This window comes from Cavia porcellus, unplaced genomic scaffold (genome assembly GCF_034190915.1).
Source record: "Cavia porcellus strain 051 isolate PalLab524CR breed Dunkin Hartley unplaced genomic scaffold, mCavPor4.1 scaffold_5, whole genome shotgun sequence".
In the NCBI taxonomy this organism is placed as follows: Eukaryota; Metazoa; Chordata; class Mammalia; order Rodentia; family Caviidae; genus Cavia; species Cavia porcellus.
In genome coordinates, this window is record NW_026947488.1 from 57,943,412 (window position 1) to 57,966,072 (window position 22,661).

General features: G+C 38.2%; 2 protein-coding genes across 3 annotated transcripts in view; one reads left to right on the forward strand and one right to left on the reverse strand.

Moving 5' to 3' along the window:
- The window catches only part of Acad11 (acyl-CoA dehydrogenase family member 11), an 89,611-nt gene that overhangs the window by 12,157 nt on the left and 54,793 nt on the right, over positions 1–22,661 (reverse strand). Inside the window, exons 13-18 of the mRNA XM_003476490.5 lie at positions 19,376–19,483; positions 18,279–18,377; positions 7,648–7,714; positions 6,977–7,062; positions 5,052–5,123; positions 3,739–3,893 (exon numbers count right to left, since the gene is read on the reverse strand). Coding sequence (XP_003476538.3) covers positions 3,739–3,893; positions 5,052–5,123; positions 6,977–7,062; positions 7,648–7,714; positions 18,279–18,377; positions 19,376–19,483 — 587 coding nt within the window. The remainder of the gene's footprint in view (positions 1–3,738; positions 3,894–5,051; positions 5,124–6,976; positions 7,063–7,647; positions 7,715–18,278; positions 18,378–19,375; positions 19,484–22,661) is intronic.
- Ackr4 (atypical chemokine receptor 4) lies at positions 12,807–17,487 on the forward strand. Of its 2 annotated transcripts, XM_023560061.2 has the most exons (3): positions 12,807–12,931; positions 13,112–13,289; positions 15,966–17,487. In XM_023560061.2, exon 3 carries the CDS (start codon positions 15,975–15,977, stop codon positions 17,025–17,027), a length of 1,053 nt encoding a protein of 350 aa, XP_023415829.2. In that variant the 5' UTR covers positions 12,807–12,931; positions 13,112–13,289; positions 15,966–15,974; the 3' UTR covers positions 17,028–17,487. The 2 variants fall into 2 exon arrangements, with proteins under 2 accessions (XP_023415829.2, XP_013015136.2); XM_013159682.3 differs by lacking the exons at positions 12,807–12,931; positions 13,112–13,289 and adding an exon at positions 13,326–13,505.

The following is a 22,661-nucleotide window of genomic DNA, read 5'->3' on the forward strand; positions in this document are numbered from 1 at the left end:
ACTCTCTTGAGAATGTATCTCAGAGATATGAAGTCTTATATTCACATAAATAGCCACAAAAATGTTTATAGCAGATTTATTTTGTAGTGTCACCAAACTGTAAACAATGTACATGTCCCTCAAGGTAAACAGTCAAATAAATTATAGAACGTCCATACTGGGCATGCTACCAGACAGTAAAGAGGAACCAGCTGTTGATACACATAATCGAGCTGAGGCTTCAAAGAAGAGTGTAGGGTTTAAAAAGCCAACCCCGAGTACTTACGTATAGTATGATTCCATTCTTGCAATGACAAAATTATGAAAAAGAAGATTTTAGTGACTGCCAAGAGGTAAGGAGGAGGTGGGTGAGACAGCAGAGTAGGTGGTGATGGAAGCGTTCTGCATCCTAGCTGTCTCCATGACAACACTGGTTCTGATGCTTACTACAGTCTTGCAAGATGGTATTATTGGGGGAAACTATGAAAAGGCTTGAGAGATTTCTGGGTTATTTCTCATAACAAGCATGTGTATCTGTAATTATGTCAAGGTAGAAGGTTTAAAAAAACCCTGATACTTCTTTCTCATTTAGATAGTGAACACTCTGAGTTGTCTCCTGTTTGCACAATTTAGAAGTGAGATACTGTTCGAGGAATATGGAAAGCAAACCTCACAAATAAAAACTCATTCACAACTCAGCACTGAAACCTACGCGACATACTGAATACTTCTGCTTTGCCAAAATGGGCTTTTTTGGCTCCAATTTTTAAACAGAATTACTTAAAATGAAGAATGCTGTCTGTTAGATAAATTAGGCTGGCAGAACACTACAGAGCTCTGATTCAAGCCATAGTAACCTTGGCCAGTTGTTTTCATGCTTAATTTTATTTGCTCTTGGACATTTTTCAACAGAGGATTTTGGTTAGGGTTTCAGAGCAGCAGTGATGTTCAATATGACAATCACATGTGACTACCAAGCATTGGAAGTATTCCAGTCTGAAATGAACTGTTAGAGTGTAAATTATATGCCAGATTTTAAAGAACTGGCACAAAAAGATCTCATCAGTAACATTTTTATATGAATTTCACACTGAAATGATCACATTTTGAGTACTGGTATCTTGGTTTAGGAATTTAACTTGGGGAAGGTTGTGTTTGTGTAGGGAAGATGACCATGGTCACGTTTGTTACCCCTGCGGAGTTCGTGAACAGAAGCTAAATGTTGTTGAACACTTTTGTTTGTGAACAAACTTGTTTGCAAATAGAAGTGTTCATGAACTGAGATATTATAGTGTTGAGTTAAATAAAAATTTGAAATTAATTTGAAATTTCTTTTTAAAAAATGTTGTGCTAGCAGGAGGTTTAAAGTTACATCCGTGCTCGGTGTGTGTTTGTGCTGGACGGCACTGCCTTAAGGTTGAAGACTGGCTGTAAGTCAGCAATTTCAAACACACTGCTGGCACCCAGTGAGGACTTTTCGATGGATACAAAATCAGGTAATTAAAACTTCCTGAACAGACTCTAAACGCATCTACTTCTTAACTACAGAACAAAGAACATTCTCAGCTGCGTCTCTACAGACCCTCAATTCTATAAAGCCTTAAGTGGGTAGAAACTGAGCACTCAGGAAACTGCCAAATTCATTTACTAAGACTGAAATTTATGCTTTAGGGTCTGTAGTAATTTAGCAGACTGCCAGAAGGAGTCTCCAAATTCAGGAAGATGGAATGCTGAAGTCACAAACTAAGGGGAAAAAGCTGGCCTAGCTGGCTGTGCATGACACGCTCACACATCTCTTTTGGCTTCTGCCAGATCATCTTATTTATGCCAGATGTTAAGTTTCCAGTGAAGAGAGGCCCAGCTTTACAAAGCCCAGGAATTGTCTGAAGTATACATTAACTTTAAAGGGTCGGAGAGAAATTTCTCTGCTGCAGCTCTGAAACACTGCTCAGAAACACAGCCCCTGGACAGAGAGCTTTTATGTGTTTAGGCTGCCTGGGTCCCGCTTGCTTGCTGGGTCCTCCCTTACCCTTGCCTGCTCCAGGGCGTACTTGACTGACAGCTTAAAAGACAACAGGAAGCTTAAAAAGACAACAGGAAAGAAGCCACCATCTGATCCATGAACAACTCTTCAGTCAGCAGCAGCCGTTGGGCTTTTGGAGGAAAATTTGGCTTCTTTAAAAGTTGCGTATGATCTGAAAACTCACACTTTCATGCCTCTGTTCCCATAAAGAGCTGAACCCTACTCCTTACCATATACTACAAGGGTTTCCCACAAAATAGTCCCAGATATGGTATCATAAAGCAGGCTGTGTTTTATTCAGAATAGTGTTGCAAATTAACCAATTTTATCCTGAATGAACATAAATACTTCACAAAATATTAGCATTAGCAGGTACTGCTATTATCACTCACACTGAGCATGTAATATTTCAGAAGAAGCAAACATAGCCTATAAGAATTCAATTTACAAAACATATACTGCAAAAAAAATTTTTTTTTGGAGTCAGGGTTTTGCCAAGTCACTAAGTTACAGAGTCTGGATTTTAACTTGGAATCCTCTTGCCTCAGCCACCCAGAGTGGTGGAATTACAAGTGTGTGCTACCACACCTGTTTTGCAAAATTTTACCAGAAGGTCATAAATGTATCTTACAGGAGATCAGTGTGCTAAAATATACTTTTCCTGAAAACACAAATACAATTCTGTCAACACAAGCTTTACTTAATAATAGTTGTTCTTGCTTTCTTAAAAATTAGAAGACCTTTCTAGGGGAGCGATTTGGCTATTCTACTTTTTGTTAAAAAAAAAAATGCTTTCCATGGAAGTCTGGAATGATATCTCCTTTTCCCTGTTGCTATGAATTTAATAATTTGGATTATATTGCCTACATATAACTGTATATATAGCATTTTATAAATAACAGACACAATAAATCTAATTTATAGAATATAAATTTAAAATTTAAAATTTATAGAATAAATTTTAAAAGTTGTGAATGTCACATCAAAGATTGGTTCTATTTTTACATGCATTTCTCTAGTAACAGGAAACTGGGTCTTTTGTTTGTTTTTAAATCTCTCATACAGAATGTTCCTCCTTTCCCAGAGCTTTGGGCTGTTTTCTTATAGCTTCTGCTTAAACTGTCCTGGCTTCTTCCAGAAAAGCAAAGAAGGCAAGTCTCTCTTCCTAGGACAGCCTTTTCCTGCATACAGAGAGCTTTAAGGTACCAGCTGCTCTAGAGAATGAGAGTCCAGGAAACCGAAGCAAATGTCCACATCCGTGTGCTGGAGTGTGGCAGTACCTTGGAGCTACCTGACCTTTCACAAAGATAACTGCTTCTCCTCAGACTACATTAGATGCAGAGGCGACACGGTTTTTAGAGCCCGAAGACCAAACTGCAACTCCAAACCCACTTACTTATCACAAAGTGCCAACACTACAATTAAACTTGAACACTGAGGTTTTAACTTTTAAAAAGCAACTCTAAGGGGTTGGGGGTTTAGCTCAGCGGCATAAGCACCTGCCTTGCAAGCAGGCGGTCGTGAGTTCGATCCCCGGTACCGATCAAAAAGACAAAAAAAAAAAAAAAAAAAAAAAAAAAAAAAAGCAACTCTACAGTAATATCTTTTGTCCTAAAAGAAAAACAATAATACGCAAGACCTAGGTTCACCACCACTACTTGCTGGCACTAATATCTTTGCTCACGGTTAGTACAGGGTCCGGGGTTACAGTGAGTCCCCATAAGCGATCGTCTTACGTGTTCATACAGTTTCTTCCGAAAGGCTTCTCTCTGGGCCGCCCGCTCACACATGATCTGCAGAGCGCGTTCAGCCAGGCCGACGGTCCTCATGCAGTGGTGGATTCTGCCAGGGCCAAGACGGCCTTGGGCAATTTCAAATCCCCTACCCTCACCTGTGCGAGAGAAAGAACAGGACAATGGCCCATTCCTTTTACTACATGTACAAATATCGGAAAGATGCTGAGCTCTTTTCAGTAAAAATGTCTTCTGGTAAGGAAAGAGCCAGTTATCTAGGATTCGTTACTCATTTATGGAAATGTTAATGCTATGCTTTTTTAAGCCGCTGTCATCGAACATTTTGGGCAGATTTAGAAGTGTCTTCAGAGAGCTTAGTGTGTGTAAACTACATTATTAATGCTCTGCTTCTGACTCGGCAGCTATCTCTGCTTAGGGATTAGAAGCCAGGAGGCCCAAGAATAAGGGCTACAACAGAGAGGGACCCAGAAAGGCAAAAGAGGGCCCGTCTGCAAACCCCCTGTAGCTGTAGGGGTTGGCAGGGGTCGGGGGCTTGGCGAGTAGTTGAGGTAAAAAAGACAAAACAAGCCAGATGTGGTGGCTCACGCCTGTAATCTCAGCACTTGGGAGGCTGAGGCAGGAGGATCCTTGGGAGTCTGAGACCAGCCTAGGCTAAAAAGTGAGCTCAAGGTCAGTCTGAACTGCACAGCGGGACCCTGTCTCAAAAAGACGAGAAACAAAACAAAACAGAAAATAAAGACAAAACATTCCTGAAAAGGTGGGATTGGAAAATTTCTTTGAAGATCAGGTGGGAGTGCAATAAAGGAGAGGATAGGATCATTTCAAAAATAGTGTTCAAAATCATTCATTCTTCTGCTTTGTATATAAAACTTGAAGTCAGAAACTATTGAAATTTTCTAAAACTAGTAGAGGCCCACAGATATATGTTAGGAAAAATACGTTGCTCTGAATCAGTTAGCTTTTATATTTAGGTTTTTAAAAATTTTCTTGGATACCAGGCAATGAATTTAGGACCCTGCACTTGCCAGGCAGGCACTTATGTCACCAAGCTATAGCCCAAGCCCCTATTTAGCTATATTTTTAATTGATGTGATACACAAAACCACCTCACAGAGAATAAAACCTTGCCATTCCATGTAACGAAATTCACAGAATGGAAATTTTTCTCTTGATAAATGGAGGAAACAAGAATAGAAAGTATCTAAATTAAAACCGACTGGATATCATTTTCAGATTTAGTCCTGAAACTACTAATAGATAATACCGAAGGATAAATTTTACCAAATTTATCTCACCTAGTATTAAATTTGAAGCGGGAACTCGCACTTGATTAAAATGGACCTCGAAATGTCCTCCATGTAAACAATCTATAAAACAGAAAATAAAATTTTACAGAGACAAATAAGTTGACTAAAGGAATCAAGTATAATCAATCTTCAGGAGCACAATTATTCAACCAAAATAGGACCTAAGAGACCCATATGCCATGACTTTCCTAGGTAGGTCTTAGCCCTGTTCCTATAGTACCCAGCAGTCCTGAAACTTAGCAACCGTTCAAGTTAGGAAAGATTTTATAAATCACTGGATTTAGAGGTTTTCCAACTCATTCTCTGAAATTGTAGAGCTATAGAAGAAGAAGACTGGGTTTCATGGCTCTAATGAGATTATTTTATGGTTTTTCTTTCATTTTTTTTGAGATCCCAAAGGAATTTTTCTTGAGAAAGAAGAGATTCAATGTTTCAAAATACTGAAAGGGAGTTGGATATTCCAGCTTCTTATTTATCATTACGGACTTCAGTTCACCCAGGCGTGTCACCACTTGCCTTGTTCCACCCGTTACCCTTGGAAACGCTGGCGTCTGGGTCCCTGAAGCTGGGAAGCTCTCTCCCTCCTCAGCAAGTTCTAAACATAGCCTCATGCTAACTCCACACCCTTTTCCTGTCGGAATTAATGATCAGACCTCCCCACGGTTTCTTTGGGCCTTGGATACAAGGACTTGGAGAGATGCTGGTGAATTCAAGGCAGCTCTGCAATGGCGCCTGTACTGTGAATTCATTGTGGGTGTCTGTCAGGATGCTTCGCAGCCCGACCACTTGGTATGTGCAATCCACACCAGGGAGTCTCTGTCCTATCTCGGCTCCTCGGCCTGGGGGCACCCCTAACGCTGTATTCACAGACACCCACAGACACTCATTGTACCTACGATGTCAAACATTCCCTAAACTCCAAGTTTTATTCTGCTGTTCAAACACATGCCTCAATCACATCCCACAAAAGAGAGGAAGCCGTGAAGAGAGAAAAAGAACATGAAATTCCACCAGCATTTTCATAGCATGCAGCACCTGTTGATACGCTATGTAATTTACTGACTCACGTTTCTAGTTTTTGTTTATTTCCTTCCTGCAACACATAAGCTACAGGACAAGAATGTTAGTCCACTGATTTTATTAATGTCTTCCAAGGACCTTGAATAGTACTTGGTGCTTCATAAATAAATACGTGCCGAGTGGATGATCAGAATAACATTGGCCCAACAAATAGTTATGTGTGGTAGGTAATGAAAGTAACGGTGCTTCTTAAAAATTATACCCAAGAGGAGGCACGTGTAGTGGCTTACGCCTGTAATCCCAGCACTCAAGAGGCTGAGGCAGGAAGATTGCTGCAAGTTTGAGAGCAGCCTGGGCTGCAAAGTGAGCTCAAGGCCAGCCTGAACTGCCTAGCAAGACTCTCTCACAAAAAAGACAAAAAAAAAAAATTATACCCAAGAGAAGAAGAAAGGAAATGCTTTATACTCAAATAAGATAGAACAACTTACTGTGCAACCGCTCTTAAAGATTAACTGAAAAGTTGAACACAGAAACAAAATTTAATTCTATTGTGGATGGCCTTGACTTACTTCATCTACATCTATTTTATTAATCCATGTTCATAAAAATAGAGAGAAGACAGGTGGTTAGGGTTGCCATTTCTTAAAAAAACAACAAAAAACAACAACAACAAAAAACACTGTTTCCCAAATAGTAAACCCATGGAGGGCGAAGGCGGCTCCTTCCCCTTCCCCAGCCCATCCCAAACAGCACCTGCACCTCAAGTGTTGCCAGGGCCAAAGAGATTCCTAAGAATACATCTCTTACATTAAAATGCTCTCTACTCCCTTCGGTGCCACTGCAGATGCCAGTCTTTTGCATGCCGATGATGGACATTCTTATTTGGCACTTACCCATGTACCCAAAAACGGACAAAGGCCTTATTAATTTTACTCCAGGTGTGTCCATTGGAACCAGAATCATGCTGTGTTGTTTGTGTCTAGTGAAAAGAAAAGGTGGGTAAAGTTTGCTAAGCAGTATAATGAAGCAGATGTTCTGCAGAGCACAAAGGTTCTTCTTGTTGTTAGCATGCAGTCTCACCGACAGCGATAACCAGGATGGGGCTGTGTGAAAGATGCACTTAATAGTTGGGGGCAGGCTGTGGTCTGGAAGGAAATTCAGTGATTTGAAAATAAGCGAAAGTTGTTTGGGGTTTCTCACTGCTCCACAGTGGTAACTAGGAAAGGAGATACTCAAGGCTATTGCCTTTGATCAAAACATCTAATCATTTCAATGTCACAGGAATGAAAAATGTGATATCTAAGCACCCAATCCAAACAGCTTGGTGATTCAGTAACACTCCTAATGCCCGAAATTCTGCAAGGAAGAGTATACAGCAACATTCTCTAAGATGTTTTTAGATCTCTCTTTTAGCAAAGTGTCTGTGATCTCCAAATATTTAATTGCACAGTATATTTCATATTATCATGATTTGTGAGCTCAAGTGTCATAAAGGAATTAAATGGACAAAAAGAAACACTGAACTGTTTCTACACAGATTTCTCAATCAGAATTGTTCTGTTACCTGGACATAGAAGGAATTTCAGTTTTTCCCAAAACAACTGCAATTTTGCATTTGGGATGCCCAGCTCCTAAAAGTGGGGGGAAATGAACAGAGTACATTATAAAAGAAAATTTCTCATTTGCCATTTCACCCAATCCTTCCAAGTTTGTCCCTGGCCAAAAAAAAAGGGGGGGGGGGCAAAACAAATAGGGAAACGAATCTTTGATTCATTAAAACAATAACACTTGTCATACACTACATAGTGTCACCCAAGAAAAACGCTTATGCAAAGATAAGGTTGGAGTCCATCATTGAAAGTCATTACTTGCAAATAACCAATCAAAGCAACACAAAACAGCTGTGACCCTTAAAAAAGATGGCTGTGCTGTTCCTACCATTCAGACTCCAGCAGGCTAGTTAGGCTGTAAAAGATGTCTAATATAACTATGTGCCATATATAAGATATATATATATAAAGAGAGAGAGAGAGAGAGAGAGAGAGAGAGAGAGAGAGAGAGAGAGAGCGCGAGCGAATGCTTTATATGCCCACATATATGAAGGCAGAAGGGCTGGGTTCTCATTTGTTAATTATTAAGGGTCAGAAATTTGACAAAATAAAGTTACTCTCATTTTAATGCAAAGTTTTATTTAATCACATTTCAGGAGTTGTAAGGATTTCTCACTAGAGTCTTTGTGCAAAAAAGTAGATTTCATGTTTACAGTAAGTTTTAAGTACTTGGTCCCTCCAGGAAACTACCATTTAGTTGGTTTTCTCATTACAAAAGCCACAAACAACAGTACAGGACATACTCCAACATTCTCTGTATTTTATCCAACATTCTCTGTATTTTATGACCACCCCATATAATACATGTAAAAGAATCTTTATTAAGAGACATACTGAAATGTATGTTAAGGAAATATGCAATATCTGAATTTACTTAAAATAAGAGTACCACTATAGCTTTCACAGTTTTCAGTCTAACTGGGGTAGAGCATGGAAAAATACAGTATATGTTTACATTTTTAAAACTTGGGCCTGTGGATTTAGCTCAGCAGCATAAGCGCCTGCCTGGCAAGTGTGAGGTTGTAAGTTCGATTCCTAGTACCAAAAAAAAAAAATGTTTTTTAAAATTTTATTACAACAAAAGATACATTGCCACTAATTCCTTTCAGAATACTCCCCTTCACTGTGAACACATTTAGATCATTGTTTTTATCGCTTTCTAAAAAAGTTCTGCGAGGTCCTCTTTCATGTCTTTCGTTGTGTTGTTAAGTCAGCTTCAATAACCTGAATCAGCTGGGCGGTGGTGGTGCACTCCTGGAATCCTAGCACTAGGGAGGCTGAGGCAGGGGATCCCTGCAAGTTTGAGACCAGCCTGGGCTACAAAGTGAGCTCAAGGCCAGCCTGAACTGCACAGTGAGATCCTCTCTCAAAAAGACAAAATAAAACAAAACAACCTGAATCAATTCAAGACGTTTCCTTTCATGGTCATTTTGACTTTGGGGAAGAGCTCCAAGTTGTGCAGTGCCAAAGCCAGGGAATACGGTGGCTGAGGGCACAGCGTATTGGATGAGCCCGCCTTCCTGCTGGGTGACCTCCAAACAGCGTTTACTGAGTGTGTCACACAACACGAAGACACTGACCAAGAGGACGTCTAGAACTGCTTTAAGAAGGTGGCGAGAATGAGGGTAAGAGTGTTCCAAATGAGGACAAATATTTTGAAGAGGATAAATGACAATGTGTCTTTCATTCTGATACTCAAAAAAATTTAAGCACTGTATTTTTGATCACCTCTGATAAATAGAGAAAACTATGTAATGGAAATAATCTAGAATTTCCTAAATAGATTCTGAAAAAGTAAATTTGTACTCTGTTCCAAAGCCCCCTTTTTCTAATACATTAGTTTTTTTCTCTAATATTTTCTAATACTATTTTTGCCCTGTTCTATCATGGAATAACTGTTGCCACATCCTTAAATACATGTACAGCGAATTTCAGATAGCAGGTAAATTTTGAAGAAATTCAAAAACAAGGCAAATGATTCTTTAATTCTGCCTGGCTCAATCTAACATGGAAAATAATTCAGATTTTAAAAAAAGAAACATCTAACTTGGCTCTTTTTTTTATCATTACATAAGGGAATTAATGTTGAAATAATGACATAAAATTCAAAATATTTTTGTTTAACCTTGATGCTTCAGAAAAATGAGAAAAAAACCCGTAGAAATATATCATCTCCTTTTAGCTATCAGCAGCGTTTGGCAGGTACAACAGCTCAAACAGCCTCTTATTACAGAGAAATTTTGCTGCTGTACACTATTTTAGTTAATGAACAGGATGCAAAATGTTAGAAATGAAATATAGTCTAGGAAATACGTGTAGTCCAGGAAACATCAATATATCTGCTGTTATAGGCCTTCATGAATAAAAACAGATGACAAGTAGATGAAATGACTTTGTTTTGAATCTAGACCCTGTGGAATTTCAAGACCATTCGAGTGCCAAGATTAAGTCAGGCTGGAAGTTGTTTCTTCCTCACAGACATGAGGCCCTGGGTTCAAACAATTCAGGAAACAGCAGCAGCAGCAATGGTAACAACCACACAGAGTGAAAAAAACACAAACAGCTGAGAGCCAGCATGAAATATGGCTGTTCTTGTATGAAATAAAAGTGCACGAGATAACTCATTTTGGTGGTGTTGTATTTGCAAAGAGTTGTACATAAATAAGAGATTGCTGAAATATAATGTGGTATGCCTAAATAATGAAACTCACCTAAAAAAAATAAGGAAACTTTTCATGCAACAATATGAAAGAATTTCAGGATTATTAATTTTTTTGTTTTCCAATACCAGGAATCAAACTCACGACTGTGTGCTTGCAAGGCAGGCACTTACGCCACTGAGCTAAATCCCCAGCCCAAATTTTAGGATTATTATTCAATGTGAACAATCTGAATGCTGTTTTTAGTGTAAAAAAAAAGGGGGGGGATGATTTATATGTCTAGTCACATTCTTCAAAATGATTTGGTGAGATTACATTTATTTTGACAGTATCTACAAAAGTGCCCTTGAACCGGGCATGGTGGTGGACACCTGTAATCTCAGCACTCAGCGGGCTGAGGCAGGAGAACTGCTGTGAGTTCAAGGCCAACCTGGGATACATAAACAAGTTCAAGGCCAGTCTGAAATGCAAAGTGAGACTCTGCCTTAGAAAAAAAATGCTGTCCATAATATTATTTATAATAATAAAATGCTGGAAATAATAAAAGAAGTTCAGATATAGACCAATGAAGCAAACTATGATAAACTATGCAATGAAATATTCTTTACTACTGAAAATGCCATTTATAGTGAGTTTAGAATAATACACACCACGGTCTAGGGATTTTGCTCAATGGTGCAGCACTTGTCTGACAAGCATGAGGGCTGGATTTTGATTCCCAGTACCCAGGAAGAAAAAAAAAAAGAATAATACATATTTTGCTGCAGTAACAATGTGATGTGAAAGATAGATACACTCAGAACTCAACACAGAATAGATGCTAAGGAGAAATTATGAAGTTATCTAAATTGTGTTCAATATACATCTAAATGTCACTGACATTCTCAGTGGTAATACAGCATGTAGTTAATCAAATGTCTGTCACTGTTAACCTTACAAGAGGAAACAGGAGAATTGGATGTGAGGAGAAAGATTCTATAAGAAAAAAGCACACTTATATTAAGGAAGAAAATCATCTTGATATCAAGTTTAGAGTTAGCACTGGTGCTGAAATTTTTATTTCACATCTTTAGTTTTAGACTTTCTGTTTTATCATGCTGTCTCTTCCACATTTCTAGTTTTCCATGATGTCTCCTATTATAGAGTCTGAAAACTATTTATAATTTTTTTGTACCAAGGATCGAACTCAGGACCTTGCATTTGCCAAGCAGGTGTTTGTGCTGCTGAGCTAACCCCCAGTCCTATTTATAGATATTTTAAAGTATCCTTCCTTTCCTTTGTTCTCCCTACCCCAAACAACCTCATTCTTTCCTGTAAATTGGACTCCTTTCCTGTAAGTCAGTTACAGTGTTATATCTTTACATCTCTCGTGGAGGGTAAGTTACTTAAACATTGATTGATTTGTTGATTCATATGCATACTTATTATTCAATAAACCAACACCATGACTTAAAATTCCAAGCAGGAATGTGTGCATTACTGTATACCATATGGCTATACTGAGGGACTGATACTATTGATAATTACAGAGGCTACAGTTATAAATCAGTCATTACAGAAGTCTAGCATTAAAGACAGGTAAAATGGGATAGTAAAAGGCACAGGAGGATTTTTAAAATATTTTTAAAAATATAAATCGAGCACCTACTGTGTTCCAGGCTTAGAATAAATACATCAGTAATAAAGCAAATGTTTCTGATCTGATGTAGTTTGTATTTTAATACTGGGAGACAGCAAATAGGCAGTAATGTAAATATAAATAGTACAATGCACAGAGGCAGGGAGGGAGAGGAAGGGCAGACCTTGCGAGCCAAAATTAAGATTTTGGTAGAAGGTTATTTATTTCTCCAGCCCAATACACAGATGATAAAGAAATATAAGAGGTAAGAGAAGGGGAAAGGCCAGATAATCCAGCCAAAGCAGTGATAAAAATACAAGAGCAATGTTCTCGGCAAGGCAGCAAGAGGTTGGAAGAATGACCTGTCAGGGCAGGAAGAGAAGCCTGCTGGAGAAAGTCTTAGCCCCCCTCAGCAGTGGTAATTATGCTCATCTCTTAGCAACTTTGCACATGGTGACTTGACTTTATTAGCTTGCAATTGGCCATGGTGGGACTATTTATATCACGAACCATGGCAATTGCTACAGATCTAGGTGCTCAACTGATTTATCTGCCTGCTGATGATGCTTCTGGTGGGTAAGTAGGAGGAGAAACTAGTTCAGACACATACTGCACTGAAGACAAGTCGTAATGGTCTGTTTTCATGTGAATTAACATAAAAAGTCAGCCCAGTCAGCTGGAGAAAAAATGCAGGGGTCGAAAATAACTTCTGCAGGTGGAGAGTGAGGCTGGCTTTGCATGAGAAAATAAACAAGGCAAAAGCCACACAAGTGTGAAGAGTCAAGTCTAGGTAGACCACCAGCCCAAATCTCTAAATTTCTCTTCTTTCTTTTATTTGCTTGGAAGCCTGGAGAACTAAACAGCCTCCCATACAGGAGCCTTTTGAACGTTGTGTTCTGGTCTTTGAAAAGAAGCATTACAGGAACGCAAGAGAATTTAAAGCCAAGGAGAAAGGCACAGGTGAGAGCATAGACAAACTGCCAGGAGTCTGGTGGTTTCAATGAAATATTAATTGACAGGGCATAAAATGATTAAGCGCTACTCTAAGTAGTTAATGATTATTCATGCTTTAGTCTTTGATAATTTAGTCTTCAAAAAGATAACTGTCTGAGTTAAAGTAATATTTGCTTTGTTTTCTAGACAAAATAACTTAAGAGAATATTCCTCTAAATGCTTGCAAGTAAGGAGAGCTTGGCTGCCTGCACACTCCTGGGAGAATCCGGTTTTGCTTAGCAGTCAGAGCTGCAAGCCCTTTCTTGCTCTCTTTGTGGAAATACTAGAAAATCTGTGGTTTGGAAAGAAGCCGGAATTCCTTCAAGTGAGTATCCTAGGAGACTTAAGAACTTATATGTAACCTCACAGGATGGGGCTGCGCAAAAGCGCATGTGTGCACAAGGTTGAATTTCAGGAAAGCCCTCGGGATCCCACGTAAAGGCGGGTATAAAACGAAAACAAAAGCAGTAGCTGGGTCAGAGGAGTCCTTTGATTTGCCTCTCTGCACTCAAGGCTGCTCCTCTCTGCTGACTGAAAACAGGTTGGTTCATGCTTTTCTCCTTTTGACTTGGATATACTATTTCTAAAGCCCAGAGATTTTGTATTTTTACCTACCGAGTGGGAGAATTGATGCATAAAAGTTTAAACATTTTCGTGCACCAAAAAAAGCTATTTAGAAACAGCTGTATACTTCAACCTTAAAATGAAAATCTGAATATAGCAAGGAAATATTTTCAGTACTATTACTTGTTTATAATACTTTGTTAATGAAAAAACAGGTTTTGCTATATGAGTTTTCTGCTTTTTAAATAAACACCTTTTTTGTTTTATTAATCATTATGAAAACAAAAAAGGTCTTTCCATATATCTGCCAGAAAGATTTTTCCTGCAGGCAATTTCCATTCCTATTCTTATTTGCTGACTTTTTAGTATGCTTATTTAGTACTTCAAAATACGCTTCTTCAACATCCTTATTAATTAATAATATTGGCCATATTATTCTTTATCACCAGGTTCAAGATTTCTGTCACAAAACAAAGAAAGTTCGTGTGTTAATAATTAATTCAAAAAATATGAAGATCACATTCTTTTTGGTTGTAATTTTTCAAATAATTTAATGATAAACTAATCATTTAAAATTGTTGGTACTTGGTAATCTTTTTTGTAGTACTTTTCCTTAAGGGGCAGCCTTGACTTTGCTTTACTCATTTAAAAAAGGGTAGCTCATGATGAATATAGTCACTATGTACTAAAAATGTGTGCCAATAAAAATTTTAAAAGCTTTCACAGAGTACAAAAATAAAAGACTAGCAAGTTTAAGACATTTCTTTTGAAAATGAATCATATAAGTTAGCACATTTGAAAATAATATTTTCGTGACTGATCCTATAAGTTTACTTGAGATTCTTCAAAGAATAAAATTAACCAAAGGAGATACAATGGCCAAAGGAAAAAAAATACCTCAGCAATATAATAAAAATATTAACAGTCATTATAATATACATTGCAAGGCCTGGGGCTTCTGTGCAAAGCTTATCATAATACTGTGGGGTGCTGTTAGCAATATAGTACAATAATTTAACATTGAGGTGTGAGGTTCCTGGAATATCGTGTACACTACAGTAACAGTTTATACCTATCGGTAAAACCTTCAGTTTGATAAATACTGGCTGACCAGCTCCTGTGTACCAGGCATGCTAATGAGCTTTAATTATAATCACAAATCAAACAGGTCATATTTGGGGGAATTTAGCTCCTAGAGAGACAAGGCATTAGGGGAAGCACATCTTTTTCACAGGACAGGGCCTCTCCTCTGGAAGGTATGTATGGGGTCAGGAAAGTCTTCAGGGGAGGTGAGATCAAGGTAATCAAGTAGCAACAGTGATGAAAACGCAGAATGAGCAAGATGTAGGCATGAGCAATAGCACGTCAGCATCTGACTATGCTCAGGGTGGGGCACCAGGTGGGGAGAGGAGGCAGGAGCAAAAGGTGATGGCACAGTACATACAGAGACCTGGGCATCAAGGCTGAGGACCGGACTGTATCCTCCGGGGGAGGCAATATGTCTTCTGGGCAGGAAGCTACCAGGGGACTGGCAGACTGGCAATCTAGAAATAGTACACTGGGAGCCATAAGAAACACTTTTTGAAAAGGAGGTGGTGAGGAGGAATAACAGGACGCCAACCAGGAAAAAACTGCAGTGGGCCAGGGAAAAATGGGAAGTTCTGCAGGTGAATCCAGGAGTGCAGACTGGGAGAGGAGACAGACCCGAGACCTACTCAGAAGATAAAGGCAGCACTTAGGGACTGAGTAGGAATCAGGTGAAGCAGAGAGAAGTCGAGGAGGATGGAGGTTAGGGGTGCAGGGGTTGTCACTGGGGGTTGGTGGTGCTTCCCATAATAGTACACGAAAAGCAAGCACTGTCAGAGTTTGGGAGGCTGAGTAAAGGAGGTCCCGTTTGGTAAAAGCCAATGAGTGAAATTTGATACAAATCATTTAACTTACTTAAATTTAAAAATTAATAACAAATGAAAGATAAGTCTTTTCTGAGATTACAAATTTAAGTTATTAATGTATTTTGATTTTTAAACTTACTGTATTATAGATATACTCTGTATGATTCCCTAAGGCATATGTGTTGATATTAGAACATTTTAAAAAATTCCCTTTAGTTGAAATCTGACTAGATTTTTATATTTAAAAACTACATTTACATAAAAGTCTTCAGTTTGATTTAGGATTTAATTATGAAAAGTTTCTCAAGGTGCTATTCATCCTTCCTCTGTCAATTCCAGCTCTGCACACAGACTTGTAAAAGCAAAGGGCGGCTAGTTAACTAATGGGACATGATTCAGTGTGGCTCCCACTAAAGCTTTTCAAAGAGTGGCAGATTCAGGCTCATGTACGGCACAGCCACAGTCTGTTCTCTAGGGAACAGAAAGCTGTTTCCCTTTAAGCAATATTAAATCACTACCTCTCTCGTGTTCTTTTTGTTATCCAGATCGGCACCATGGCTTTGGAGCAGAACCACTCAGCAGATTACTATTACGAGGAAAATGACCTGAACAGCACTCATGACTACAGTCAGTACGAAGTGATCTGCATAAAAGAAGAGGTCAGAAATTTTGCAAAAGTTTTCCTTCCTGCCTTCTTTGCAATTGCGTTCATCACCGGACTAGCGGGCAACTCCGTGGTCGTGGCAATTTATGCCTATTACAAGAAACAGAGAACCAAGACAGACGTGTACATACTTAATTTGGCCGTGGCTGATTTACTCCTCCTATGCACTCTGCCTTTCTGGGCAGTTAATGCAGTTCATGGGTGGGTGTTAGGGAAAATGATGTGCAAAGTAACTTCAGCTTTGTACACAGTAAATTTTGTCTCAGGAATGCAGTTTCTGGCTTGTATCAGCATAGACAGATACTGGGCAGTAGCTAAGGCCCCCAGCCAGACAGGAGTGGGTAAACCTTGCTGGATCATTTGTTTCTGTGTCTGGACGGCTGCCGTCCTGCTGAGTGTACCCCAGCTGGTTTTTAATACAGTAAATGACAACAGCAGGTGCATTCCCATCTTCCCCCACCACATAGGCACGTTTATGAAAGCATCAATTCAAATGCTGGAAATCTGCATTGGATTTGTGGCTCCTTTTCTTATCATGGGGGTGTGCTACTTTCTTATAGCCAGAATGCTCCTGAAGATGCCCAACATTAAAAAATCTCAAGCCCTCAAAGTTCTGCTCACAGTGGTTCTGGTTTTCATTGTCACGCAGCTGCCTTATAACATTGTCAAGTTCTGGCAGGCCATAGACATCATCTACTCCCTGATCACTGACTGCGACATGAGCAAGCGCATGGATGTCGCCATCCAGGTCACAGAGAGCATCGCACTCTTTCACAGCTGCCTCAACCCTCTCCTCTATGTCTTCATGGGAACCTCTTTTAAAAACTATATTATGAGAGTGGCCAAGAAATACGGGTCCTGGAGAAGACAGAGACAAAATGTGGAGGAGATCCCTTTTGATTCGGAAGGTCCTACAGAGCCAACGAGTTCTTTTACAATTTAAATGTAAAATTGCTCTGCCTTATGCTTGGATGCACTTGAATGATGCTGCTTCTTCAGATAAAACATTTGCATGATTCTGAAACTCAGATATTGAACACTATTTTTGCCATTTATCACACAGAGGCAGCTGAGAGGCGGGAGGGAAAGGACAGAAGTCAAGAAGAATGAACGATAAACATAAAACATGGAAATTAAAAGGAACAAGAGGGAAAATATTAGTAAAAGGCTTCAATAGAAGCACTATGCTATGAAGAAGATCTTGGTGGGTCTCAAATAGTTTTGTATCTTGATTACAGTAGTGGCTAATCAAGTGATAAATGTTACAGAATTCTACAAACATATTGTACCAATTTCCACCATTAGGTCCATCCATGGCTGAAGGAGATCCAGGATCATTCTGTACTATCTTTATAGCTTCCTGTGACTTTATAATAACTTCACAATAAAACATTTTTAAAATATTCTATAGAATGTTTTCTATAACATACTCATAAAGGTGCTCATATTAAGAGGAACTTGTAATTATTATTAATTTCTAAATTGTAATATAAGAAAAATTTGCATAATTTTAGTACTTGGAATAACTGTACAGCAAAAATTAATCTTTTCTCTGTTTCTTAATTTGTAAGTAATTTTATAAAATTCTGGAAAGAATAACAGTAACTGATCAAAAAAGCAAACCAAAAAACCTAAGCTTTCCTGGCTCTTTTATACATTCCTGGTAAGTTCTTAAACACACAGTTTGCCCATGATGTCAAAATTTCTTCAGTAATAACTAGCTATCTTAATAAATACTATGTTTCTGATGTGAATTCTAGGGGTGATCATCAGGTTATAATAATTATATGAGTTCCAGTTTTTTTAACTTCTCAAAATTATAAAATATGGATCTATTGCTGAGAGTTGCCCAACAAATGTTATCCTATGTATAAAGTTTCTTATTTTGCATTTAAACTCTTAGACTTTTAGCCAATAAAAATATGTACCACAAATTATTATTATTTAGTGCCGAGGCCTTGTGTGTGCTAAGCATGAACTCTATTGCTGAGTTACCCCCCACCCTCCAGTCAATTAGTTTTAATCATGTGTAGAGCTTATCTTTCTAAATTTATTTTTCCTCTATTTTTAAAACTGAGCATGCTTTCAAAGGCGGAATTTAAAGAATCATGATCATGAAGCTGATAATTATGAACCACAGCATTATTCTGCTGGGATCAAGCTGCTGAGCAAAACATTTACCCTGAACACTTACCACTGCTCCACCATTTCTTGCCATTGATTAAATAGCTCTCTCCATCACGTGCAATGCTGCATTGAATATTTGTGGCGTCGCTTGAAGCTACATCAGGCTCTATAAATAAACGAAGGTGGACTTTATAGGCAGGCAGACATCATAACTTTGCAAAAGACACTTAGATTCAGGGATGCAGACTGAAAACATAGGCATTCTTATCTTCTCTGGTCCTCCCTAACCTACACATTGTAGGCATTCAATAACATTCGATGGGAGAATGAAGTCCGCGGAATATTGGGATCGTATTCTAAACTGTGCTCTGACTCCTTCTCTGGCTCAGGGCACAGTCACTTAGTCATCTTTCTGACCATCAAACATAGATTAAAATACTCTCGTTTACTTCCCACAATGGAAATCTGTACTCAATATTGGCAAGCCAGGTCTCTCCACCATAGAGTTTACTATCTTAATTTCTCACTGCGCCTTGCAGGTTCACTGGGAATGATCCCTCATTTTACACACCTTGCATTCTTTATAGTCTGCTCAACTCCTAAGGTTTCCAGAAAGTCTTTAAAAATAACTGTTTGACATTTAATAACTGTATGGCATTTAAGAATTAGATAGGTCTTAAAGTAATTTGCACTTATTAATATGTTACTCTTTTAAACAGGTCCTTCAGATATTTCATGTATTCTATTTCTGAAACTTGAGACTTTTTTTTTTAGAAAGGCACTCTGTATTTATTTTGTAACACAGAGTTAAACAACACATTATTCTGCAGGTGGTCAATAATGCCTGTTACTGAGTTAAATGGAAATCAACTTTCTTAATATAAATTGTTATAAAAAAATAACATCTGGTCATTATTAAAAGCACTCAAGAATTATGCCCAAAGGGCATTCAGTTTAATTATTTGCTCAGTCAATGATGATAATGATTTTACATTTTAAAGAATTGTTACTGTTTTCTATGCACAAATTGTAGCAAAGCCATTTTTATTGTTTCCCAGTTTTATTTTCCCACATGAAAACGTGAAACACAGAGGCACATCCTACACTCCCTGAGCTCATCCTTAATTCCCGATCACGCAGGGGAGGATGGTGGTGTGCCTTTACCTGTCATACAGAAAGCAGAGGTGATGTCCCCTCGGAGAAGAGGCTCCAGCCACTTCTCTTTCTGTTCCTTGCTTCCATACAAGTGCAACACTTCCATATTCCCTGTGTCTACACATAGGAAGAAACATCATGGGTTTTATGTGTAAGTTGACCAACATGAAATACACAACTTATATAGGTGATCCAGGGAGGCACCTTTTAAGAAAATGTTTGCTAACAAAAATATTCTGAAACATGCATTAAAGAGAATTTTCAATGAAGGCATGTCATAAATAATTATAAGTACATAGCACTCAGTATGTATTTATTTAACGTGTTCTGAATCACACACTCCTACCCACGTCATCTCTGCAAAGCACGGCTCTAAGTCACAGACCTAAACGCTGCCTGCTATCTGCAAATCCTGTATGCCCTGCTAGGAAAATGCAGTGCCCCTAGAGAATGATTCATAGTACATGTGCTCCCAAGATTCCAGCTCCTCAAACTTACCCTGTCCTTTCTAACTTCAACTTTGTTTGTTGGGCCAGGACTGCTTGCTCAAAGTTTCCTAGTCACTCAAAAATAAATTCATGCTTATGAGCCACTCTGAAAGAATCTTCAACCAGTCCAAAACACCTCCTTCCTCTGAACTGCCATAGCACTGCTGTCTTTTTGCCTCCGAGGTCACTTACTGTTGGGCAAGGGAGCCCACCTAGGAAAGTACTGGGTCCTCCCTCAAGCAGGTGAAAGACAGAATCCCTGCCTTGGACAGAAAACAGCAGTGATAATTTCAAAGGCTCATATTTTTCAGCATATGACACACTATGTTATCTTTCTCAACTAGAAAGAATGCCTCATGTTTGCTATGAGCCAAATACTCCACATGCCTCTCTGATTTCCAGTGCTATCTAAATTTCTAAAATTGCTATTTAAAACCACTCCCTTGAGCACTGATTACTTTGAATTTGAAGAATCATGCTTCAGTATCGCCTCTTATCATGATGTTAAGGATAGTTTTGAAACATCTATGAAAACTGAGTTAAGTCTAAGTAAATTGAAGTTATATTTGTGCTCAGTTAAGACACCCTTAACAGAACCAGTATTATATCAAGCTGCACAAAATTCCTGATAGATTAACACAAGCTTACTATTTTTTCAGTGAGGGAGAAAATAAGTCTTAAATTGTAACTAATGAAACTCATTGTTTACCTTCTTTGCTTGTTTTATATTGTTTTTCTTATTACAATTCAATTAGCTACTGAATAAAAATTCCCAAAATTATCAGTTTATTCTGAGAAGTTAGCAAAATTTATAATTTATGAGTGGGAAAATAAGCTCAGATACTTTTACAAATTTGTTTTCCATTTTAAAAAATCAGTCCAAAATCTACAAAATTTTCCAGTAATAGATTTGGGATTGAAATTACTATTACATGACTTATTGAAAGGTGAAAAAATAAAGAAAGAAAAAGAAGAAAAATTGTAAGACTGTTTCCCATAAGCTTTTTTAACTATAGTATTTGGGAAATGATTTGGGTAACTTACATGGAAGCTAATCTTGTATATTTAAGAAACCTCCCAAAGTATTTCATCAGCCTCATTTAGAGTTCCTTCCGTATCTGTTTTGAAAATATTCCAAAACACAATGTTGAAGGCCTTCATGAATATATCTCCACCATTAGAAGAAAACACTTATTTTTCTGCTTCCAGTTTTACATATCTTATTTGGTTAAAAGAGTTGTGAATAAATCCTTAGTCAAAGAAAATGTGTTTCCCTGCCCATTTATACATATCTTATTTGGTTAAAAGAGTTGTGAATAAATCCTTAGTCAAAGAAAATGTGTTTCCCTGCCCATTTAAACAATTTAACAATCTTGCAATATCATTTGAATGGTAAACTCAGACTCAAGAAATGCTGCTCCTAAGAAAAAGTCCGTAACTATCTAATGACAAGTGAGCTCACAGGTCAATGAAAAAACAGTGGTGGAGCTGCATTTGCAAATAAGTCTACAGAAATATTTGTCCTATTATGCTCCATTAGTGTAATTATGATTAATCTAACAAAATATGGATAGCATCCTCTAAAAATGAAAATAAAATTAAATAAAACAAAATTCATTACATTAAACTCAATGGAAAGCATCTGAATGCACTACACATAATAAGGCAAAGTGTTATTTCACAAAATCTTTCAGTAATATATAGGCATATTCAACCATCCACCCATTCACCCATCCACTCATCCATCGATGCATCCAGGAGCATACACAAACAACTACAGATGCTACGTATAGGGTCACAGTAAGATATATTTCTCACTATGAAGAGCAACAAAATAATTTTAACTAGAACACTATCAGTATATTTCCCTTTCCACATGCTATCTATGTAGTTTCTTGGGTTAGCTTCGCACAACAGAAATGAAATCTTTAGGAATTCTACTAGACAAAGTTCTTACAATGTCCTATGGACAGTAGTTTGATACCTCAGTGCTTAGAAGGGAAACCACATTAAGAACAAGTTCATTATCATCCTAAGTCTATGAAACCTCAGAACAGAGACAAAGAAAGGAGAATCCAGTATGAAGCTACCTTGCTAAAGTCAGACTCTGCTTTCTCTCTAAGTCAAAGAGCTCCTTTTAAAACTGAGCTTTCCTTTTGTACTATTCTGCTCAAAATACCTACTGGCTCCTCGTATCCTGAAGGTATAACCAACCCCTTACCTAGCCCCTTACCACCACCCAACGCAGGAGACTGTGTTTCTCTTTCATCTCTTCCACTATTCTTCCCCTTGCACACTGGCTCCCTTAACTATTCCCGGAATACACACCGCAGTCACATTCTCCCTGACTGCAGGGGTGGCCACACCTATGGCACACACAAAAGATATTAATGTGAGTTTTCTAAACTAACGCCTCAGTGCTATATTCGGGTTTAGTAACAGTGTTGGTTCTCTGCCATCAGTAAGTGGGTCTTGGGTTACAGTCTGGCAGTCTCTTTGGCATTCATTACTGCTTTAGGGCCTTTGAATTTTCTGTTCTCTCTGCTATGAAAACTGTCCCCCAGATATCAACCTGGCTAAAGCCAATCAATTACCTTTATCAAATACCATTTTATCAATGAGGCCAATTTTGGCCACTTCATTTTAAATTATAGCCCATATTTTCTGTCCCTCGGTGATCTGAAGCTCCCATTCCTGCTCTGTTTGTTTTTTCTTTTCAAAGTACTTTTCATTTTTTGATTTACCACATAATTTATCTATTTATTATTTTTGTTTCCCTCTATTTGTTTTTTTGTTTTCTCTTTTTT